The 16,452-nt window shown below is 44.5% G+C and overlaps 1 protein-coding gene across 5 annotated transcripts in view; it reads right to left on the bottom strand.

Annotated features, from left to right (window-relative positions):
* Positions 1-640: 640 nt before the first annotated feature.
* The window catches only part of MAPRE2 (microtubule associated protein RP/EB family member 2), a 144,029-nt gene continuing 128,217 nt past the window's right edge, over positions 641-16,452 (bottom strand). For all 5 annotated transcript variants that reach the window (XM_079108589.1, XM_079108588.1, XM_079108587.1 and 2 more), the window contains 3 exons: positions 14,855-14,994; positions 10,389-10,547; positions 641-1,667 (listed from right to left, as the gene is read on the bottom strand). In XM_079108589.1, the coding sequence (XP_078964715.1) occupies positions 1,593-1,667; positions 10,389-10,547; positions 14,855-14,994 (374 nt within the window). In that variant the 3' untranslated portion in view covers positions 641-1,592. The remainder of the gene's footprint in view (positions 1,668-10,388; positions 10,548-14,854; positions 14,995-16,452) is intronic.

The raw sequence follows: 16,452 nt of genomic DNA, 5'->3' as shown, positions 1-16,452 counted from the left end.
ATCTTTTCCACATATAACTCAATAAATACCACTTTGCTGCAAAAGATTTATTTTGGAAAGACTTCTTTTTGGTGCCAAGCTTCAATGCCAGAATTTGGAATTGGTATTTCGTCACTCAATAAAGAAAATTTCAAAGCTTTATGATACATAATTCAGAAATTTATTTTAAGCTTTTCAGTTAAGCGGAAAGTGGGGTGGGCACATTTGTTTTTTGTTTTTGTTGCACCTGCTAAGTCAAATAACAAGTGAAAGTCGACCTAAATTTAGAAATCAAGTGAAACTGAATGATCCAGGAAGGGATACCATCTGTCAAAAGGTCGGGGGAAGAGGCAAAGATTTGGAAAGAGACTAAGAAAATGTGCAAATATTAGTTAAAAAAATAAGGAATGCTTTTAATTCATTAATGTTTCTCTGTTGATGAATTGCCATGGTTTAGCAAATGTCAATGACAAGGAGGGCCCTTGTGTTAAAGAGGGGAAATTCCTTATTCCAGAAGATATTGAGAGTCATAGGTTTTTCCGTGCTGTTATTCCAGTGTCAACACCAGACTGCAGAACCAGGATTCTCCCTTGGAATTATGCTCCTAATAAGGTCTTAACTTCCAGCCTTCCAGTCTGTGCAATATGATGCAGAACCCTGGAGCTATCCTTTAGAAGGAACCCCTCAGTGTGGCTGACAGAATTTGGGTTGAAACCCACACAAGGAGGAAGAGGGACCAACCAGGAGGACCTGCACCTACCAAGACCCCCTGTGGACTGCAGATAACTGATGACATCATCTTGGGAGAGTGGCTGCCCACCAAAGAGGACCCTGAGAAAGAAAATAACATGGTAACCTGGGGAGGGTGGCGGGAGGGCAGGGGCACACGTAGAGAGGAAAAGTTGAGATGGTGTTTTCCTTGAGTAAATGTCTTTCAAAACAACATACTGTGTGGTTGTCTAACATGCTGCTCTATGAACACTGCTGGGCCTTGAAATCCTAGTTTTGAATCCATTTTTTTTCCCTTTAGTGCTGTGAGTAGAGGGAGAAACTGACCCTGTGTTTCCCCTTCACGACACAAATCACTGTCATTATGGCTTTCATATCAAGTATCTGTTTCCCTTTGTTCCAATTCTTTGACCAAATTTATGTTCAAAAGTTAGACTTGCAAACATCAAAGCACCACAAATGCGTGTGACATCTAGTGACACTGGGTTGAGAAATGCCAATATAAATACCATATATCAAATTACCATTGTTTCACACCAGGATAAAAAGGGGTGATGGTGGTGGAAGTGGTTTTGGGGTAGGGAAAGTTGTTCTGGAAAGAAACAAGGAAAAGAGCAGAACCAATCTCAAGCAGCCAAGTGGTGAAGTTGAAGGTATGTGACCCTATGATCTCTCAGGTAGGCGGCCAGAATGGCCGTCAGCTAATGCATCTTGGCAAAGGAAATGGGAACCAAGCGCAGTGGCTGGCATATGCAACAGTGCGTTGATGGTAACGGCAGACTGGGAACAACTGGTTTCTGTTGAGCTTGAGGCTGCACGTGTTCCAATTCTCCAGAAGAAAAGTTCCCACGCACAATGGAAGTGTCAAGAGCTGCTGAGACGGGTCAGTACTCTTCTTGCTGCTGTGGCTGCTGGTCATGAGCTTGCTCCTCTGCTTCCGGCTCTTCTGTGTGGCCCTCCTGTGGGTCAGGGAGAAGTTTCAGCTGAGATAATTTATGGTCTGAGGCCCTGAGGGGTCCCAGCCCATGGTCACTGTGCAGTGTGTTATCTTCAGGCTGCAGAGAGCACTGGGCTTGGGCACAACCCCCAGATCTCCCAGATCCCAGTGGTCAACATGCATGTAGAACCATCAAAGAATGATTATTTTAGGGTTGGGGTTGTGGCTCAGTGGTACAGTGCTTGCCTAGCAAGTGTGAGGCACTGGGTTTGAGTCTCCACACCACACGTAAATAAATGAATAAAATAAAGGTCCGTTTACAACTAAACAAAATTACTGAAGAAAAATAATGATCATTCTAGAAAGCACAATTGTTAGACTTTGCGCACCAAGCTTTTCTTCCAATTATTTTAGAAGGAAATCTTCATAGAACTCATCACATAATTTCCTACCTTTAAAAATTGTTTTTAGATGTAGATGGACACACTACCTTTATTTATTTATTTATATGTGGTGCTGAGGCTCGAACCCAGTGCCTCACAGGTGCTAGGCAAGCGCTCCATCACTGAGCTACACCCCCAGCCCCACTTTCCTACCTTTCATAAGAGTGTCAACTAAACACAAAGACTCTTCAGCATCATGACCATGAACGAACATAAAACAGGGCCCCAGGCCTCCGCCACGTGTAGTATGGTTGCCCCTACACTAACGGCCCAGGACTGTGGTGCTTCTGATCCACTTCCGGTTCTTTCCCTGCTGTCATTCTTCTTGTCTGGTAGTGTCTGCCTGGAGCCAGACCCTCTGTTTCAATTGGTTACTGATCTGATGTGGGCTAAGATACTAGCAGAAGTTATGTGTTCCCATTTCTGAGGGGAAGGAAATGGTTAACAGCCGCGTTTCATGGGCTTGCCCTAGGCAAACAGGCCCCTCTTAGCAGAGAACTTAGGAGCTTTGGCTCAAGGGCTTTGGGATATCTGTTCAGGGTGCTTGAGGTCTTTTGCTTACTTTCTGTTCTCTGACTGAACCAGGAAGCTGAGGTGCTCCTCTGCTTGGTTTCCAATGTCTATGTATTCATTTGTTTAATCCCGTGAAGTGTGTCATGACTATCAACAGTTGCAAATTCTTTCATTTTTTGACCTCATGAAGAATTAATTAGTTCTTTATTACCCCAGCTGAAGGAGTAAGCTAACCAACAGCAACTGCTTCCTCAATAATGGCACAAGGCTTTATGGTGTAGTATGGCACGGGGGCCAGCCCAGAGAGATGTGCTCAGGTCCTCACACCTGGCACACTGACTCATGGCCCACCCAAATCCATCCCCTTCCTATTTGACCTATATTCCTTGCAGCTCAGGACAAATCTGTCCAGATCCAATTCAAATAGAGTATGGTCATCCCTCCAGTACCCTGGGACAGAATGACGTCTATCCCTTCTCCTGCAGCACTCTGTTCTTCCTGTGCTATGAAAATGACTTGTAATCTTGTCGTGAATCTTTTGGCCTTGTCCACTGCATCCTGAGATTCTGAAGTCAGCAGTAGGGCCTCATTCGACTATATCACATCTCATTCAGTACAGAATGCAATACATGCTGTGTCAAGAGGAAGAAATCAGAGGATCAAGTACAGATGATCAAGGCTACCAGAGTATTGGCCAAGATCACATGCTGAGTCTTTTCCGAAAGGTTGTATAATGTCAAGGTTATGAGACTCTGGAAACATTAACCAACTGTGAGACTTTGGATATATAATGCAACTACTCTGTGCCTCAGTTTTCTTCTCTGTAAGATAGGGATAATAAGAATATTCATGCAGCAGAGTTTTCAGAATGTTTCACCGATCAGTCAATCAATGGATTAACTGAACCCAACAGAGAAGTTAATGAGTTAAAGGGTGTCTAAATGGGTATTTGGTAGATAGTAAATATAAATATAAGCTGTGGTTATGATTTATTAGTGGGACAATTCTCTGATATATATTCTAGAAGCACAAATAATTAAGGAAAAAAAAAAAGCCCCTTTTGGTAACAACCAACAGTAGAAAGTGACATCATCATTTTAAACACCTGGGATCAAATTTAGCAATTTGCTCCTGTTGACTGTGACGATGGGCACATTATTTGGTAAATGTGAACTCTCTCCTAACCCATGACCACACCTGGGTACCACCTAGGACTGCACCACCAAGGCTAAGGGCCCAGTATCATACTCTATGACCTATCTTTCTGACCGTCACACTTGAATTCTTTAACTGCAGATGCTCTGACCTTGAGGAGCGGGTCCTGAGTCTGCAGTGTCAGATGATCCCAGGGACCCTGGGCATTGTGTGGCTGTATTCCTGGCAGCATCCTCTGCTGCTGGCTTTGCCCACCGCATGGCATAGGTGAGGGTGGTCCTCTCAAGAGGAGTAGGAGGGTATTTCATGCTGGGGTGGCACAAAATAGGAAAGAGGCACTGGTCTCAGAGCAGGCGCTCTTCTCACAAAGGTGGGTGTTTAGTGGGCATGGTGCACGGAATTCCCAGTGGCTGTTCTGCCACTGGCTCCTCTACTTTCTAAAAATGCTGTTTCTCTCTGAGACCCCTCTCCCTGCCACCGCGCCACATTAACAGCTCTTCTCTCCGAGTTCTGCAAACCTTGTTCTTGCTTCTGTTTGAGAGCGCGTGGGAGCCCTGGTGTGCTCCTACAGGTGGCTGTCTTCCTGTCCGCCCTGGCTCTGAGACCCCTGGGTGTGGGATGTCGTTTCCTCCTTCTTCCTAACTCTCCAATCCAGTGCAGTGTCTTCCATACTGTATTACTCTAACTTCAGCTAGACCAAAGCAAGCTTTTCTTATATAATTACTTTTGTGTATATTATACTGATGAGGGGAAGGTCTCAGAAATGAGGATCTGTTTTACATTTTAGAGAAAAGTTTGTCACAGTTGGGAGTTATGGTGGGATAAAGGAGTTAACTAAGAACTGAAATCTGGAAAACCTGAATTTCAGTAATTGTTGAGTCTGTTAAGCTATAGGACTAGGAACCCACCCGACAAGGTCCCTCTGCAGGCCTATTTCTCAAACATGTCAAAGAAGTAGGTGGGTCCATTGCCCTTGTCTATGATTCTGTGGTTCCTAGATGGCCAAGGGCAGCTCCCCAGAACCAGGGTCAAGTCCCAGCCATAGGAAACTGTCTATGATATCAAACATCTGCAGGAACCATGGATCCCAGACTACGGTTATTGGGCAAGACTAGCATAAAGAAAAAAAAATCTTCCAAGTTATCAATGGATTGCTAATGCTTGGGGTGCAAGTTAAGGCAGTTGGAAAGTCTGGCAAAACACATCTGTAATTCTGAGATGTTACATATCACACTTGAGCTTGCCCAGCCTTTCACAGGTTCCCAGGAGGGAAAACAAAAGATCTTTTTCTTATGACCTATATAAAAATGAAGACCTTAAATTCGCATGTAAGTACACACTCAGGCAAAACCTGTGCTGGATATGGACCAATGCACTGAAGCGACACTTTTACTTACTTAATTCTGATATTTCCTTTCAACCATTATCTTTCTCTAAATAAGTGAGCAGTGAATGAACTTCTATTTTTTTATTCTTATTATAATGGTTAGAGAGGTTGGAAGTCAGTATTGAAGAAGGGTCTTGGCTGCTGTGGGGGAAGAATGGGGGCAGAGGAGGGAGGAGGCTCACCCAGAAGCTCGGTGGCTTCTGTAGGGGATGGCGCTCGGCTGCATCTCCACCACGCATGCCAGCCATGGCTGGCTCTTCTTTCCTCCCTCTTTTAATCCAAGTTTCCTCTGCCTGAAGTACACCCCATCTTAGCATTATTAACTGTTGATATTCCTAGTCATCCTTCAACATCCAACAAAAGCCATCTTCATTGTGACATCGTGGCTTGGCCCTCCAGGCTGTTTCTATGTGCTCCCACACGAGTTGACTTATGTCTCTGTTACCACATTGATTACAGTCTGACACAGATTCTGGTTAGTTGTGCCCCTCTCTCCTCCCTGGGACTGTGGGCTCTTCTGTAGGAGGGGTTGTGTGTTTTCCTATACAGTCAGTGCTTCATCCAGTGGAATGCACAGACTCTGCAGTGACAGAAACACTTGCCTGTATCAAAAAAGTGCTGAGGAGAAAGTCTTTCAGTCATTTTAACAGTGGCTTCCATGACAGTACCTCAGGAGATAAGCAGCTGTTTATAAGCTATTCTGCCTTGGCTGTCAGAATCTATAAGGGAGCAGGTAGCCAGTGACTAAGCGCAGACACCTGTGGGCCCAAGTTGAGTATGCAGGGAAAAGAAATGACAATGACAGAGAGGCACTAGATAGCTGGCTGGGGATCTGCTCTGAAAACTTCAATAGGGTTTCTACACCTGGGAAATCAACCACCTGTTGACTCCCCTACTCAAACTCCTAGACAGATTTTTCCACCTTCCAAACATTATATTCTGGGATTGTTAGGCTGTAAGAACCAGAAACCAGACCTCACTTAGGGAAAGAGATTCCCACTCCAGCAAATATCTCTACCTGAAACTGGAGAGCATACCCAACTGTCCAGCTTTTAATTCTTCAGCACCTCCTTTACCTTCAGGAGGTAAAGGCAGCCAACCAGAAGCCTCTGCCATTTCAGATTTGTACATACCGTCATCCCAAGAGTGTCATGAACACAGAGCACTGACATTTCTTCCCAGACATCATGTACATCAGACTTGCATGTGGGTGTGACCTTTTACCACCCAGGTGTGGGGATAGTCTAAAAACAGGACATGCTATCAGGGGCAAGACTGTGGGGCAAAAGGACAATTCAGAGCTGGGGACAGTGACATCATAGCCACTGAGCTCATTTGTTCAAAAGTGATGTCCTTCCAGACAATGACACACAAGGGCAGAGGCCAGGGGTCAAAGCTTTCTTAAGGCTCATGCCCCAGTGCAGAGACTGGCGGTGCTTCCAGGAGGCTGCCCCAGAGAAGGGCTCGTCAGCCTCAGGGAGGAAGGCAAACTTGAAGGTTTTGAGATGTACTGGACAGTTCCTTGGCCTCAGGCAGGGGATGCAAGAAGGAAGTCCACCTATGGCTCCCAGGGTTCTCATGTCCACCTCTGTAAGCAGAGCCACCAGTGCATGTCTGTGCTCACAGCTGGCAGAGTCCAGAGAAAGTGCTCAGCATAGAGTCCAGGCACAGCAGCTTCCTTCCTATTCAGAAACCAAGGCTTAAAAAAACCTTGGCCTCACTCCTCAGTATTTATCCTAAAGAACTGAAGTCATCATACTATAGTGATGCATACACGCCCATGGTTATAGCAGCACAATTCACAATAGTCAAACTACAGAACCAGCCCAGGAGTCCATTAATGATGAATGGATAAAGAAAAAATGTGGTATATATACACAATAGAGTTTTATTCAGCCCCAAAGAAAAAAGAAATTAATGGCATTTGCAGAATAATGGATGGAATCATGTTAAGAAAAATGAGCCAAATTCAGAAATTAAGGGTTCTATGTTTTCTCTCATCATGTGGAAGCTAGAGAGGAGAGAAAAAAAAAAAAAAAAAAAAAAGGGAGGGAGAGGATCTTATGAAAATCAAAGGGAGATCAATAGAGGAAAGGGATGAAGGGGTGGGAGGAGGGGAAGGACGGGGGAAGAGGTGAGGAGTGACATTGGCCAAATTTGTTACACTGTGTGCATGTATAATTATATAACAAATCCTTCATTATGTACAACTACAACGCACCAATAAAAAAATGTGGAAAAAGAAAACCAAACCCAACCAAACCTTGGTCTTGTCACATTCTAAAAATGGACACGTAGCATATTTTAGGTCAAACACCTATTTTCCACAGAAATCTCAGTGTAGCCTGATGTGTCTCTTGGAGTTTTCCAGACACAAAGTTGCAGTGAAATATATCCTGGAACTAGAAAAATTAAGCCAGCAACTGCACTTGAAGAGTTTGCTCTGGTAACCCACGCACATAGTTTAAGTCTATATTCTCTTACAGATTCGAAATGCCTGGCTACTCTTAAGTGAATCTCTTCCTGGATTTTGGATAGTCCTTAGCATACACTTAAGTGGCAATGCCAATGTGTCTCTTCTCTCCCTTACCACATTTCTACTGGAAGACAGCAGCACAGTGCCAGAGATGACACAAAGGTGGCTTTAGAAAAGGTACCCATTAGTCAGAAGAAAATAGTTGTTCTCCATGGACTTAAACAGATGTATGCCCAGAGAAGGACGCCGAGATAAAATGGGACTAGGGAATTATCTGAGAAATCCAAAAGTCACATGACTACTTCCTTCTGCACAGAGCGTGCTTGACTGAAGATTTAAGCAGACAGGCTATTTTGAGGTTCACCCAAGTCGCACTACTTTGACTTCTCCCTGCCCCATGGCACCCAATATGCTGACAGGGAGGTAACAGTCCTGAAGATTTGGGGCTCTGAAGTACAAACCTGGGTTCAAATCTAGTGCTATTAACTGGAGTCACTATCTAGTGCTATTAACTGGGCAAATAATTTCATCTGTGAAATGCAAGTAACAGTACTCACTGCATAGGGATGTGGTTAGGGTGAAAAATATATACAGAACGTGAACATAATATTTAGCACATGCTAAATATTAACCAAGTGTTAGCTATTGCTACTGTCACAATCTCACTTAAAAGATGGTACTAGGGCTGAAGGTGTAGCTCAGTGGTCAAGTATGTGCTTACATGCATGTGGTCCCTGGGTTGAAACCCCAGCACCTAAACCAAACCAAAACAAAAAGCAACCCACCAAAAGCAACCAAAAACATAGTTCAGGCTTGGAGGAGGGAGAATATAAACTCAAGATTCTGAATACCTGCTTATGAACCTGGAAAAGATCTCCACTAGCTTAGTTTCTCCTCACCTGTGAAATGAAATGATGATAATGGCTACCTAATAAAATTCTCGAGAATTAAAGGAGTTAATGAACTAACATACATAAAGCCCTAGGCCCTTCCAAATGAAGTCCCATCCCAGGTGTTTGAGAAAAAAGGAACTGACAGACTCAGTCTTAATGACTGATGAGGCTTTAAAGCACTGCTCTCCCATGTGACTGTTCATACGCTGCAAGTGCAGCTCTGTGAATGTAGTGGGCAGTCAGGTGGTGGTGTAGGGTGTGAGCGGGGGTGACAGAGATGGCAGAACCAACCTGAGGGTGGTCATCTGAGCAGCACCCCCTGAAATTACACCCAGGAGGCAAGAGTTCTTGCTTGAGACTGGCCCCCAACTCCTTAGCCAGGAATTCAGCTCTTCATCTAGAGCTCATGTAACAATGTTTCTATGCAAGGACTCCTCCCTCCTGGGAAAAGATCTGGCTTAGAATCATGTTCTCCCTCCTGCTAGAAAGATCCAGGCCGGTGTGCTGGCTTTCCTCTAGCCAGCAGGGATTATCCCAGACAATCTGATTTAGCCTCAAACAAGCGTGTGAAGATAATAACCATAACCCATCTAGTGCATGACAGACTACAAAGCACTCAGAACACACAGAACATTATGTCCACACCACCTGCCGTCACAGACACACAGCAAGCCAGCCTCTAGCTACTTCCATCAGATCTGAAAACGCTCAGAACCATATTTGTGAAGCCATCATGTCTTCTGGGGGCCCACTCAGGCAGGTTCCCAGGGCTTCAAAAATCTACATTCTGAGCTACTGGCCACCAAGAAAGAAGTTTAAAACAAAATATCAGGGGAAATGAAAACAATGGTGGAGAACTCCCACATTTGAGCAGTTTTTCCAGTTCAGGAAAGTTTCAATGCTAGGACTTTAAGTCATAAAGGCAGTAAATATGTCCTGGGCAATCAGCTGAAATAAGAAAGCAAACCTGCTGGTGGCTTGTCACATTCTGTGGTACAGCTCACATGGGTGATCCCACCACAGTCTCTTCAGGCACCTACAGGCTTGCAAGTTAGAGACAGGAATACTTGACCAGCGTCAACCAGGGTCAAATGCTGCAACCCCTAATCCTTGTGGCCCTCCACAGCTCAGCTCTGTAGCAGGTCAAGCTCCACTGGGCTCTCCCTTCTACCCCAGGGTGCTGGGTCTCTTCCTCCAGGCACAGGCAACTAGGGTGACTCTTCCATCTCTGCCATTTGTCCCGCCTCTTCCCCTCCTGGCTTCCTGACATCACTGTTCTCCCTGCTCCTCATCTGCTTTTTATCACCCTGGCAGAACCACACCCTGGGTCTCCCTTAGCACACTTGCTCATGAACAGCAACCCTGGTGGCACGTCATTCCCTGCAAAAGAGGCCTTCTAGAAGTCTTTTCAACAAAGGGCCATTCCACAGTTTTGGTCTGTCCTGATGAGTAACCACGGCAACTAGCTATGAAATAAAAACATATGGTTGTAGGTTTTATGGGGATGGGACAAGTACCTAGATTATATTTTCCTTTAACCATACTGTGATCTCTCATGAAGAAATAGGAGCCTTTCTACAAATTCTTACTGCTCAGTTTCTCAGATACTCTCTTGGGATTTGGCTGTGTGTTTTTCTCAGCTGTCCTCCCCACCCCCAATATCTACCCATCTCTTCTTAGACTAGTTTATGGATGCATATTCCACAGGCATGGGTCAGTGGATCATGATGCTTTTTCTTCCGGGAAGATCAAGTATATTAGTTGAGCTATAATTCTCACTGAGGCCTTAGGGAAGCACTCTGAGGCAGGCAGATCCATTGCAGTTTGACTGAGACAGTCATTTCAGATGCAGGGGCTGAGAACTCCTCGCACTTACATGTTCTTCTGAGGCATACAGCACTTCCATTAGTCGCTGCACGAGGTCATCATTTTCCTGCCCATGTTCTTGGCAGAGCAGCTCAATCTCTCTCAACTTCCCAAAGTAGAAATCCCTTTCCTTTTCCACACCTTCAAGGGCAAGTTTTAATGAATGTACCTGCAAGAGAGTGAGGGTAAAGAAACCAAAAACATACAGTAAGAAACAAGTGACCAACTATGCCTGTATATGGGGGACCCAAAACATGTAAAGAGGCAGAAATAACTGATGTGCAAGTTTGAGGGACGAGCAACAGTGCTGTCACCTGAGCCTGAGCCAAAATGTCCAATCTCAGAAGCACACTGCTCATTCCCTTCCATTAACTGAGTGTTTATTAACCAGGTTCACAGAGATTCTCTGCCGCAGTTTCAGCTAGGCTGTGGGAACCTTTCCTCTCCTGCTAACATGGGGTGGACTGCATCTTTCTGCTAGCATTCTGCTATGATCTGCAAGTTTATGTTTTCCTCCAAATTCACATGTTGACCTCCCGATGCCCAGTGTGAAGGTATCAGGTGTGGCTTTTGGAAGGTGACCAGGTCATGAGGGTGGTGCCCTAATGAAAGAGGTGCAAGGGAGACCATTAATACTTCTAGCATGTGTGAAGAAGTGAGAAGTGAGAAGGTGCCATCTACGAGGACCTCATCAGACACTGCAGCTGCTGACACCTTCACCTTGGACTTCCCAACTGACAGAACTGTAATGTGTAATGACAGAACATAAATGTGTTTGTAAGTCATGCACAGTTTATGGTATTGGGCTGTGGCAGCCCAAACACTGTCCCAGGAAGGGCGAATGGAAGAAGGGAGGAAAGACGAGTGAAAGAGAGTTGTTGAGTGTGGTTAGATTACTTCAGGACCTTCCTTAAGATCCATCCCTAATTTCTAATCCTTTCAAACTATTGAGCCAAACTGGACAAATACTCTCACTGGCTATTGGTGTTCAAGGGTGAGACAGAGCCTGGCTGTGCAGATCTGCCTTCTCTGGTTTTGGCTCTGAAGGTGGGAAGGGACAGAAGCACCATTCCCTCACTTATCTAGCTCTCACTTCCTCTTTATTCCCTTTGATGCTGGGACAAGGACCTTTCAGAGGTGTACACATTATACAGTGCCAGCAATGGGGAGGATCCCAAGTTCTATGCACACACACAATACAGACAGCTGGGGCTGAAGAAACGTCAAAGGGGTGTGGAAGATCAGGTTTCAAATCTCAGGCTGCCACACTACTACAGGTGCAGCAGCTACATACAGGCTCAAACTGCCACCCTCCTGGTCTCCCAGAATCATTCACATTCATTTTTTAATTCTTTGTTCATCTATACTTATGCAAACTCAGACCCACCTGGAAGTCTTAGGAATATGGCCCCTGAATGTTAACCTCAGGATACTCTGTACCTACTGACAAAGCTGGGAAGGGTCTATTCACTAACTTTTAATTCTTATTTCTGTTAATACTATATTTTGGACATTTGTAAAAACTGAAGGTAACCAGACTAAATTTTAGAAAAAAGAAAACTTTTGTTCTATCAACACTTTCCTATTTTAAACGAATCAAGCCCTTCTCCGGGCTTAGCCACAGAATGCATCTGAGCTCTGGGCTGGTGCCAGCTGATGGACCTGTAGCAATTCAGGGGTACCATCACTTGCCAGCTCCATTTCAGGCAAGGACACAGTCAACCATAAAAACTGGGTCTGTCTACTTCCTGAGCATGGTGTGGTTTGCATAGTAAGAAAATAGCTGTGGCTTCTGTAGAAATACTCAGCCCGAGTGGGGCTCTGTGGTATTCCATGTATATTAGGTAAGTGGGACTCAGTTATTCACGTTCCTTAGTAAAATCTGACAGTAGCAGGGTTATGTGATGAAAGATCAATCGGCAAATAAAATTTCATTTTCAGACTTGCTCACAAGAGACCAATGCCAGCCTGACCTCCCTCTCGGCCCCCATCATGGGATGCCATATGTCATGGGATGCCTGAGTGATGGAGGAGGTGGAGGGCCACCGAGGGGTCGTTTTCTTTTCACAATTTTCCCAACTTCTCTTAGTGTGTCCACAGACTGCGAGTCCTCCCAGGCTTTGCAGTCCACGTGACAGCAATGCTCTCTGCCTGGGCTCCCCAATACCCACCCTCTCCCGCCAGTAGTCCGTGAGTGTAGCAATGATTCCAACCTACTTCCTGTTGGCTAACCCCCTGTCCAGAATGAGTTCCTAATTATTTTATTTATGGCTTTTCCTCTCGACATCTTTTGATTCATTTCTATCATGGAACTGTCTAGCACAGTGTTACTTTTATAGTTTATCATGAGATATTGCCTGAACAAAGGCATGAGGCCAAGCACATGAAAATTCTTAGTTTATGGCACTTGTCACTTTCTCTATTACTATTGTAATTCACCCTTCTGCCCAGGCATTTCCGCTTGGTCTCTCCTTGTCCCAGGTACTCTTAGTTCCAACCCTGTGTGCCTGTGTGGTCACCACTAGCCTTGTGGGGAGGGGGCTCCTGTAGGCTTCCTGGACACCGAAAGGAGGGAGCAATCGGATAATTGGTGAAATAAGTACTTAGTCACCTGGGGAAGAAAGGACTCCCAATTTAGGGTGTGTCCTATCTTACCCCTGAGGAACAGGGGGGCCAGGCATGGCCCTCCTCAGTGTAAAGGCAACAAGGAGCAAGAAGTGGAAGTGAGGCTTCTTAGAAGGAAAGAAAACTATAACAAGGGAAAGGAAGGCCAGTGTACAGTTCTCTCTTCTCCCTCTGGCCTCTCTCTGGAGTGGCATTTTGAATGGCAAGACAGTTTAGCTGAGGCAGTCTGAAGGTCTGGGGATGGGGGTCTCTGTGTGATTTGAGAGCTACTGGGAGCCTAGAGTCAGACCCAAGGAGAGGAAGTGGATTGGCTGGTCAAGGCTGTGAGGGACAGGGAGGCAAAGAAGGACCCTGAGGCTTTCACAAGGTCAGGTCTCGAGGGTTGGAAGCCTAGGTGTGGGATGTGGAGAGAAGGCAGGGGAGGAGAGGAGTCAAGAACACAAGATGACATAGCAAAAGAATTTGTGTTCTTTAGGAGAAAAGAGTTATAAATCCAAAGTACCCAAGCCTGATTCACCCGAGGTTGATGCTGATAAGCTTGTGTGTGGCCTGAGGCTCATCACTGCTGACCTTACTGCCTTTTACCTAAGAAGTTACCACTGGAAACTGTCCTGGGGCTCAAACTGAGAATAAGCAAATGTCTAGAACATTCCACAGTTTTTAGACCCAAGTCCTACCCCCTAAATGACTGACAGTTTTTCCTTGAAGTGACTGGGTCTGTACAGAAGCACTCTAGTTAAGCAACTGCCTGCTTTTCAAGCTGAATCTTGATTGCAAATATACAATTACCTCAAAAGCAGTTTCCAGACTCTTGCTGGCTCATCAAGAAAAAGATTAATCACTGGAAACTGGTTCAGTACACCTCTGGGAACAGCCTGAGGATCTGGAGTCAAGGTTCCTCGTGCCATGGCAGAGGGGCCAGGAAGAAAGCTGCCAAGGCCCCTGGCTTCTCCAGGGGGTCCTTCGCTCCCTGTAGTTTTACTGCCTTTAAACTATATATGATCTAAGGCAAAGTTGGTTAGTACTAATTAGAAAGCATACTTAAGTTTTTAACATTGGAAATTTCAGTCAGTAGAACTAAATTTATTGTATTTCTGAAGAGCTGTTGGCTAGGAAGAAAAGTTCTTAAAATACAGCTATAGCCTTTCAGAGTCCCCAAGGTTTGGGTTCAGTGTTTCTGGAGCATCCAGCACCTGCCACTGTGGAAAGACTTGTTTTGTTTGTTTTTGTGGTGCAGGGGGTCAACCCCAGGGCCTCAGGCATGCCAGGCAAGTGCTCTACCATGAAGCTACACCCTATTTCCAAGTGTGGGTTTTTTTGTTTTGCTTCAATAATAAATTACTGTGTGCAATTGCTATGTTTTAAGAAAAGAAATGGACCTAATCTTGCTACCATTAAATTAAGGATAGTATCTGTCACATAAAAAAAGGCTCAATGAATAGTTGCTGAAAGGAAGGAAGGAAGGATGGATGAACAGAGGGAAGAGGTGAGAGGGAGACAGCCCAACACTAAAGCAGCCTTTAACACTCTCTAGACTGCCCATAAATGGGCAAGGTAGGCCATGCCTAAACTAGAATGATCCATTCTGGAGCTCTGGATGGCCACTGAGGTATAGGGGAGGAGAAGCAAGGCTGAGTCATCTGTCCCTTCTTGATGTATAGCTTTGAAATTTATGACTAACATCTGTTATTCATCACAGGCTACTAATTTTACCTTTCTAAGCAATTCCTTTTATTCTTACTTGCTTGACATCACTGACTTCTGCCTCACCATTCCTTCCTAGCCTTAGGCCTGTAGGGATCTGCCTCCCTGCCCCTTATACATGTCACTGGACCCAGAGATAGGAGTTACCTGCTCATTAAGCTGTATGACCTGTGTTTCTAAATCTTTATCAGATTTGGATGCTGAGCCACTGGATGAAGCCCTTTTGGCAGAGGAGGGGCGAGAAGGTGTGGATCCAGGTTTGGATGCTGGACTTGATTTAGCCGCACCTGAAAGCAATCAGAGCAAATTATAAGCATTGACAATATTAAACGTGATTTTTAGATAACTTGTTTTAAATATAAAAAAAGTGTACTAAAAAGCCAAAGGAATGCAGTGATCCCTTCCCATACAAAAGGGCCACATAAATGCTTAAAAGTACACACAATGAAACTACAGTGTCATTGTTTTGGGTAACTTATTGAACTTTTATGAGAACAGTTTCTTTCCCAAATAACAAGAGGTACATATAGTAGGTCCTCCTCCCTCCACAGATAAGAGTAATAGCTACAAAAGAACTCTAAGTTTTCAAAGAGAAAAGGTTTTTAGATAATTTCAAATTATTATCCTGAGTTTCTGATGAAAGACCTACAACAGACCAATATTTTGGAAGAAACATCAAAAAAGAAGAAACATAGCTATAAACATTATTTTCTCTAGCTTCAGTCACTAGTGAATACCCCTGATGCCTAAATCTTAATTTTTAAATATTATTCTGCAACAAAAGGGCTTCTTGAGAAATGGCTAATTCAGGGGCGAGGCAGGAAATGTACAAGGTGAGTGTAGGACAACTTGTATCAAAGAACAAGGATGTGATCAAGGATTACTGTCACAGGGACCCAGGGACCAACCTGAAGGAGTCCCATCCGGCCATACAGTGGCAGTTTGAAGAATAATGGCTGGAACTCATTATACTACATTAGATATGTTAATAACTTCTCAGTTCATAATGGGAGGGAGAAGGAAGGAAGGGAGAGAAAGAAAACAATCTTTACAGAACATAGTCAGTAAATGTAGAAAAAAACGTTAGAACTAGAATCACATTTGCACAACATCCATAGCTAACTCCAAAAGGTTCGTCAATGAACACTAAAATATCAGATGAGAGATTTTTAGGCAACAAGACATTCCCACATATCAAGGTATTACCCTCTAAAATATTTACTTCAAAGGGGGAAAGTGCCCTTTGCAGTGGGAAGTTCTGGGGGTCAGTACTTTATCCAAGTGATCCACCGAATATCACTAATGAAATGATTTTTTTTTTTTTTTTTTTTTTTTTTTTAAAGAACACAGACATCAGGGAAGACCTTGACTGGCTGGTGCTCAGCTCATAGTGGGCTCAGTCTGGAACATGGCACAGATGAGGGAATGACTTCTGTGGTCAAAATGTAAGTACAAGGTACATTCAGAGAAGCTGATGTGTTCATGGGTTAAGAACTTCTGAACCATTTCTGGGGACCCAACCCCCTTCCCTTTTATTCTGAACATGGTCCCAGGGAGAGGGCAGCTCTGGTTCCACCACTCTGCTGGGTAGGTGTCTCTCCTGTGTGCTCTCCTGCCCCATTTGCCACCACAGTCCTCCACACCCTTCCCTTATGGAAGGTTCTTGAAGGGCAAAGAACATGTTTTATTCATCTTTGCAACCCCAGTGCATCACACAATGCTTGGCTGAACACACTTTTGGTGAA

Source organism: Sciurus vulgaris (assembly GCF_902686455.1).
Source record: "Sciurus vulgaris genome assembly, chromosome: 13".
NCBI classification, from domain to species: domain Eukaryota; kingdom Metazoa; phylum Chordata; class Mammalia; order Rodentia; family Sciuridae; genus Sciurus; species Sciurus vulgaris.
The sequence above is the reverse complement of the archived record's forward strand: the minus strand, read 5'-3'. Positions and strand labels throughout refer to the sequence as shown.